The sequence below is a fragment of the Lathyrus oleraceus genome, chromosome 4, assembly GCF_024323335.1.
Source record: "Lathyrus oleraceus cultivar Zhongwan6 chromosome 4, CAAS_Psat_ZW6_1.0, whole genome shotgun sequence".
Lineage (NCBI taxonomy): Eukaryota > Viridiplantae > Streptophyta > Magnoliopsida > Fabales > Fabaceae > Lathyrus > Lathyrus oleraceus.
The window spans coordinates 481,118,368-481,126,501 of record NC_066582.1 but is presented as its reverse complement, the minus strand read 5'-3'; the positions used below and the strand labels follow the sequence as shown (position 1 = coordinate 481,126,501).

The 8,134-nt window shown below is 33.5% G+C and overlaps 1 protein-coding gene across 1 annotated transcript; it reads right to left on the bottom strand.

Moving 5' to 3' along the window:
- Positions 1-237: 237 nt before the first annotated feature.
- On the bottom strand, positions 238-7,604 carry LOC127138084 (high-affinity hexose transporter HXT6). The gene is made up of 9 exons (XM_051064489.1): positions 7,294-7,604; positions 6,861-7,074; positions 3,301-3,363; positions 3,152-3,211; positions 2,870-2,935; positions 2,722-2,781; positions 2,503-2,617; positions 2,326-2,425; positions 238-310 (listed from the first exon to the last, which is right to left on the bottom strand). The coding sequence occupies exons 1-9, from the start codon at positions 7,602-7,604 to the stop codon at positions 238-240; spliced, it is 1,062 nt and encodes a 353-aa protein (XP_050920446.1).
- Positions 7,605-8,134: the final 530 nt, after the last annotated feature.

Sequence of the window (8,134 nt, the reverse complement as noted above, 5' to 3'; positions counted from 1 at the left end):
AAGGTGGTGTATTGGAAGTCCTTAATAATTCAAATGCTTGATAGAAGCTTTAAAAAGCACTGCAGTGAAAACAACTTATTGGATAAGTTGTTTTGGAAATAAGCTGTTTTTTGCAATTCTGTTTTTTTTCTGTTATTCTTGGGCCTGTTTGTGGTTCCAATTTGTACCCTATAAATAGACATTGTATGTCATAGTTGAAAGGTTAATGCCATATGATTCAATTCTCTCAATCTTTCTCTATATCTCTATCTCTCTATTCACATTATCATCTTCATCTTTCCCAAACACACTGTTTTTCACCACTCCATTTCTGGTTTTTTCAACAAAGACGACAGGATGAAAGACAATGAAATGAATGAAGATGGTGATACAAATAAGAATGAAAATGAGATTTTAGAATTTCAGAAGTAAAACAGTGTTCACATAGCCAATTTAAGTTTCTTCTACGATTGAATATGATAATTTAAAGTTTCAAAAATTTCTTTTTCAATTATAATTTCTTTTTCCTTTTATTCTTTTTTTTATTCAAATATATTATTTTATTAATTAAATAAATAATAATTTTAAATGACATAAATATTACTAAATACTACATAAATAACACCACATCATAAGTTGGGGGATTATCATGTCATTAAAAATATCCAAAGTCTGATTGTTTCTTGCCTGAGTTCTCAACTAGCTCTCATGTCTGATTTTTTTCAATGGCCTTGAGTTCCTTAACCATTGTAACTTTGCATTTTCATCACGCTGAGCTTGCACATGATTGATTGGTTATGCCTCAATCATCATGACTTCTTCAATTAGGTCACTATTTTCTCAGATTTCTTGATTAGGAATCTTTCATAATCATTTGGCCTGACTAATGAAGTCTTGATTCTGCTCGACCTTCTTACTCCTTAAACTTGTGCCAACTAAGTTGGTTCAAGATGTTCCTCATTATTCAATGTAGTTCTAATGTGACTTGAGCTTTCACCTTCTTGTATTGAATCTTGTGAAGCAAGTAACCAATTCCATCATTTGCTTTCATCAAATTCCACATCTATGTTGATCATTACATTGTTTTCACTAGGTAAGAACAACCTGTAAGCACCTATTAAATGATATCCAACTAGGACCATAGCTTGACTTTTATCATTCAATTCTCTTCTAAGTTGTTCAGGAACATCTCTAAAGCATAGTGAGCGAAAGATTTTGAGATGACCAACACTTGGCTTCAAACTTAACCAAGCTTTATAAGGAGTTTTGTTGTTCAAATTCTTTGTTGGACATTTGTTGATGATGTACACTGCAGTTGAAGTGACTTCTCAAAAGTGCATTGGCATCTGCTTTGCTTTAAGCATACTCTTAGCCATATTCAACATGCTTCTATTTTTTCTTTCAACAATGTCATTGTTTTGAAGTGTGTAAGGTGTTATGACTTCATGCCCAATCCCATCCATTTCATAAAACTGGGCAAACTCGGTTGAGGTGTACTCACCACCACCATCCACTATGCCAAATAAGGGAAAAGAGGGCGCTTTTTTTGGCCTATAACAGCGCTTTAAAGCGCCCTCTAATCTGGCGCTGGCATAGGTAAAGACAGCGCTTTTTTTCCTGGTGAAAGCGCTCTCTAAAGTGGCTCTTTAAGCCCTTTAAGGGCCACTTTAGAGGGCGTTTTTTAAAGAAAGCGCCCTCTAAAGTGGAAACTTTTAAGGGTTTAGAGGACGCTTTTACTGGAAAGCGCCCTCTAAAGTGGAAACCTTTAAGGGTTTAGAGGGCGCTTTTACTGGAAAGCGCCCTCTAAAGTGGAAATTTAAAGGGTTTAGAGGGCGCTTATTTTGGAAAACGCCCTCTAAAGTGGGTGGTTATTTAACATTTACATGCATCACATGTCTCTGTGACCATATTCTCATTTCAGGTTATGTTGCAGCCACAAGAGGTAACCAGAAGAAAATGACATACATCTGCTTGTTATAATTCACAAGAGCAACTAAAGGTTCTTTTTATGCTTTTATAATATTAAAATACAAATACTGATATATGCTTATTGTTTATATGATCCTCTTGCTATTTGAAATGTCATGAACCGAAACCACTGCTACTCTAATTGAAATGTATAATAACCACTCTCTTTCATTTATTTGTTTATAATCAATCAATTACAACAAAAATGCAAGTATGCTGCTAGATTAGAAAATCACACTGTTTTGGTATTTTTCATATTTAACAAGACCAAAGAGCACAAAAATGAATTGAGTTGATTCAGAAAAAAATATATGAATGTGAATACATGAGTGAACACTAGCTGAAGTGCTACTCGAAAGGAAACTTCATCTGAAAAACTGTTGTATTTCTTCAAGAGTTTTTCCCTTTGTCTCGGGGACCCAAATGGCAACAAATCCTGCTGTGAAAACACACACTGCAGTATATATTTTGAAGGTTCCTGATAAAAACATAGGAAGCTTCTGGTTAGAAACAATAGATATTTATAGAAAATTAACATAGGCAATGCACACAAACCTCCCGAACTCCAATCCAAGAGCAAATTTGTTGTTAATGTAACCAACCAGGAAAAGAACCAATTGGCAAGTGTTGCAAAACTTCCAGCTAGGCCTTTGATGTTAATCGGAAGAATCTATTATGTAAAATATATTCAACACATCAACTATCACATTATATTACAACAAAGGTTTGTTCATATAGGGTTGTCATGCATATTATTATTGAAGAAAATTGTACCTCAGACATTATAATCCATGGCATTGCTCCTAATCCCAGAGAGAATGCAATAACCATGACCTGAAAGAAATTGAAAGTTTATAATAATGAAGTTAGGGAAACAAACAATAGAAACCATCATTTGTGTAATAAAGTTGTATTTACACACCACAACTCCAGCCACCGATACGAGGCTCAATGTCGCATATAAATCAGAATCTGGTGATATATATTCCTGAGAGCAAATTCAACATAAAATATATTATCCATATAAAAAACCAAAAATATAAAGAAGAATTTACTGATATATAATCCTGTGAATCTGTGTTACAAATTTCTGAACATTTATGCATGAATGCATGTGTAATATCTAGTTAATGTATTATGTATATATAAAAATAAACAAAAAAAAATGTTCAAAAAATATAACAAACAAAAAAAGTATTATTACCTTCAAGTAGAATGATATTGAAACAACCAAAAGACTCAAAGCCATTGCAGATGAAGAAACCTGCAATAGGAGATTTTGATTAATCTCTTATTACCCTCCAAACAAATAGTAATGTGAATGCAAAAATTATCGAAAAAGCTCAGACTCACAATAAGTAAAAGCCGACGACCAGATTTGTCTGCTAACCACAAAGTTAAAATCGTAGCAAGAACCTAAATGACATGTAAATATTGTTCAGATTATGGTCTGATAAATTTGGAACGTTACAAATTTAGTTTCCTTTCGGTCGAACCTGAAAAACACCGACTCCAAATGTTGCTACATCACTCGAAACATGCGTCTAAATCTCGGAATAACAGGAAAATACCACAAGACTTTTGCTGGAGACAACTTGTTCTTATATCGCGAGACACCGCATTTAGGACACTCATTTAGCAAACGTCAGAAGAGAAACCAAGTAATATGAAGATTAGAAAAATACCTATGGTGTCAAAATCGAACAGCTAACAACGAATTAATAGAAGGAGGAAACGTCGTAGATCTAACAGAGGTGGAAGGAGAACGCCTTAGAAGTAGCGAAAATCGTAGCAGTGAGAACCCTAACGTGAAAAAGAACGAAAATAACAGAGAGTGAAATAACAAAACGCGCAGTATGTTATAATTTTAATGTTTACTAAAGGGAACCTTAGAGGGCGCTTGTGGAAAAAAAGCGCCCTCTAAAGGGGGCCTAAGAGGGCGCTTATGAAAGCGCTCTCTAAGGCTTTCCAAAAGCGCTTTATAAACTGGAAATGCACATGGACTTATAGAGCGCTTTTTTAAAAGCGCCCTCTAAGGGTAACCTTAAAGGGCGCTTTCTAGAAAGCGCCCTGTATTGTTGTCCCTCTATCTCCTCCTTATTTTTTCGCTTCACCTTAGAGGGCGCTTTATTACAAAAGCGCCATCTAAAGTGCGTTGTCTATTCCAGTTGTTCGCTCCTTATTTTTTCGCTTCACTTTAGAGTGCGCTTTTGTAATAACGCGCCCTCTAAGGTGCGTTGTCTATTCCAGTTTTTGGCGTAGTGTCAGTTCTCAATCTCTTGATGGTGTGTCCAGCTTATTTCTCAACCATAAACTTGAACATTTTGAAACTACTAAAGACTTAACTTTTCTTTTTCAATAAGTAAATCCACACATGTTTAGTGAATTCATCTATGAAGATAAAAAGATATCAGTCGTCTCCTAGTGATTTTACCTTAAATGATCCACGTACATTTGAGTGCATAATTTTCAGTCAGTTGAACTGAGAATCGGAAGGGTCACCGATGTTGGATTCGATAAGCTATTGAATCAGTCAAAACCGGCCAAAATTGGTGAACCAACGGTTTTTGAAAAAATGACGAGTTAAGTGTTTGTTTTTTTTCTTAGACAAAACGACGTTGTTTTTGATAATTAAAGAAAATAAATTAAAATATAATTAAAGTTTGTTCAAAATTTATTTGAAATAAAATTTTCGCATTAAAATTGAATTTACTAGACATTGCCAATTATTTTATTATTCGGTTTATTTTATAATTAAACTTATTAAAAAAATTGAATTTATATTTTGTGGTATGAGATGACTATGTTTAAAATTTAAATTTAAATAATAAATTTATAAAATTATGATATTTTAAAATTTTAAAAATTTATGGATAGTCATTTTTTTTAGAAACCAAATAATTCAATTAGTATCAATTTATTTAATCGAATTATTCCATTTAATCCGATTTAACCGTACCCTTCAAATACTCATGATTTAGTTCTTTGATCAATAAACCAGCCACGTACTTAGTACCCTTCATCATGTCCAATTTTATAATGTATCAATCAAATTTAATTTATCGCTGAGCCCATCTAACTAGTTAAAGATTAGAATGAGTAACCTTTATATGATATTTCTTATCACCACGTGAGTAAAAAAGGATAATAATTAATCGAAAACAATCTAGTGGTCCATGATGAAAACCCAAAAATATGCAATGATGCTACACAAGAGCTACTATATACTATATGGACCAATTGATCTAGTCAATAATCAAGATTAATTCATGCTCTAAAAGGGACCACAGATTCACCATTACATTTGTGCATGACTTTAACTGTTCAACATCAAAGAAACATACAAAATAATACGGATAAAACATTTTCATTACCAATTAGACTGAACGACGAAAAAGTTCATAGGTCAATTTCAGGATATGGACAAAAGCATGCAATGTTTTTAATGAAACAGTTCCTCCAATACTTTAATGTTTGACTTCTGTCTACTATATGCCCCACGTACTTTTGTTTTTGTTTAAGAAGTAGGGCTAACTTGTGTCACTTGTGGCGTAAAGAAAGTAATTTTGTTTAAAAAATCATTCATTAATTTTAATAAATATATACAATTAATTTTATAATTGGTTTTTTCAATACAAACCTTCTAGAAATGGATTTTATCTTATGTCCCTAGGACACAAGTTAACATTACCCTTTGTTTATATATATATATTTTTTCATGGAATTCCCACGCGGGATTATGATCTAAAAGTTGTAATATTTTTTAATGTTTTCTTTAATTTGGAGTAACTTTTCAAACTACCTTGAGGGTTGCTGTGAATGGAAGAAAAGATGAAAAGTGGGGATCTTCTATGACTATAAAAAGGTTGTTATCTTGGATATCTCTTTTTCTATGTAAGGAATTATTTGTTTTGTTTCACCCTCTTCAACTGAATATATTAGTTTTATTTTTATTTTGTTTTTTGGGTTGGTTTTCTAATTTGTGTTTTTTGGGTTCAGTTAACAACATTACTCTTGAACCATACTGCAGAGGGTGGATCATAATAAAACATGGAGTTAACCATCCATCCAATTTAACAATCCAATTCAGTTAACAACTTTTCTATAGATGAATGGTAGTATTTACTACTAATATTAAATTGGATGATTGAGATTAACCTATACATTTTTAAGTACGAATTTTAAATTAAATTGTTTGTAAAATCGAAACAGAATAAAATTTGAGTTAAATTTGGTTTTACCAAAAATAACCCTTAATAAAGTCTCTGAAATCAAACTCATTCTAACACTGTTATGATAAATGATGAATCAGGAAGGAATAAAACTATGAGAAAGATTGAGTTTCTTGAACAACCACAAGAAATCAATTTTAATTTACGAAAGAGAGAAAAAAAGAAGAAGAATAACAAGGATTAATTAAAACCGTTTTACTATTTACTTTCACAATTAGTATAAAATTGTTTACAAACAAATATCAACCAACTTTAACCTAAGAGAACGGCTTATTTATATACTACAAGTTAACTTAAGCACTGAGTTAACTTAACCAACAAGTTAACTTATACAACTGCATATTAGAACAAACTTCGACTACAACATCCACATCTTCGACTCTTGCATGTTTGAACGGACTTCGACTATATCATACACAACTTCTATTGAAGCATGAAGTAATTCCCGTCGAGACTAGAGTTCGATCCAAAATACGACAAATCTCCACCTTGGAACAAACTCTACAACATTAAGGGAACAAACTAACTTTCATTATGCAATCCTATCAGCTGCATACAGTAGAAAAACTTACAACTTGGCAATGTCTTGGTGATCATATCAACAATATTGTCATCAGTCGAAACCTTCAGCACTTAGACTTTTCCACGCTCAATTATCTCTCTGACGAAATGCAGTCTCACATCAATATGCTTGGTTCGCTCATGATAGGTTGAATTCTTCGACAACTGTATAGCACTTTGAATATCACATTTAACAATGATTGTTTGACCTTGAAGTTTCAGCTCCTTAGCAAAACCTTCAAGCCATAATGCTTCTTTCACAACTTCAGTGAGGGAAATAGATTCTACTTCAATGGTTGATAAGACAACAACCTTAAGAAATGTTGCTTTCCAACTAATTGATGTGCCAAACATAGTGAACACATATCCAAAAATTGATTTTCTGGAATCCATACAACCTGCATAATCAGAGTCGATAAAGCCTTTGATTTCCACAATATTATCATTACCATAGGCTCCACCATAAATCAAGACTCTGCTCAGAGACCCATTTATATACCATAGAATTCACTTCATTGCTTTTCAGTGCGTCTTTCCAAGATTGGTCATGTACCTGCTTACAAGGATCATTGCATATGTTATGTCTGGCCTCGTACAAACCATAACATACATCAAAGAACCTACTATACTAGCATATGGAATGCTATTCATATAGACTGTTTCTACTTCAGTACTAGGACTTTGAGTCGTACTCAACTTGAACTGAGGATTAGTCGGTGTTACAACAGGCTTTGAATTTGACATACCAACTTTGTCAAGAATCTTCACTAGGTATGTCTCTTGAGATAAGCATAATCTCGACTGCTTTCTATCTCTTAAGATGACAATCCCAAGAATCCTGGAGGCAGCTCCTAGATCCTTCATGTAGGACTCCTTATCGAGTTCAACCTTCACCTTCGTAACATCCTCGACGCTATTGCTTGCTATGAGGATGTCATCCACATAAAGCAACAAAATTACAAGTGAACTTCTTTGTCGAAATTTGAGGTAAACACAGTGGTCGAATTGGCTCCTAGTGAAACCTATGTGTGGCATGAACTTGTTGAATCTTCTATTCCATTATTGATGAGATTGTCTCAGGCCATATAACGACCTATTCTGCTTGCACACATAATCTTCCTTTCCTCTTTCTACATACCCTTCAGGTCACCTCATCAGGTTTGTTTCATTTAGACCACCATACAGGAAGGTTGTCTTTACATTCATCTGTTCAAGTTTTAAGTCAAACTTTGCCACCATGTCTAACAACATTCTAATGGATTTATGTTTTACAACAGGTGAGAACACATCATTAAAGTCGACACCTTATTTCTGAGTGGACCCTCTAGCCATCAACCTTACCTTAAATTGTTTCGACATCACTCCTTCAATTCCTTCCTTAACCTTGAAAGTCC

Coding starts and splice junctions, on each gene's coding strand:
- LOC127138084 (XM_051064489.1), bottom strand. CDS start 7,604: ATGAAGGATCTAGGAGCTGCCTCCAGGATTCTTGGGATTGTCATCTTA. Junction 3,364..6,860: donor AGCGAACCAAGCATATTGAT/GTGAGACTGCAT, acceptor CATGTCATTTAG/GTTCTTGCTACGATTTTAAC. Junction 311..2,325: donor ACTCTTGAAGAAATACAACA/GTTTTTCAGATG, acceptor TGAAAAAACCAG/AAATGGAGTGGTGAAAAACA.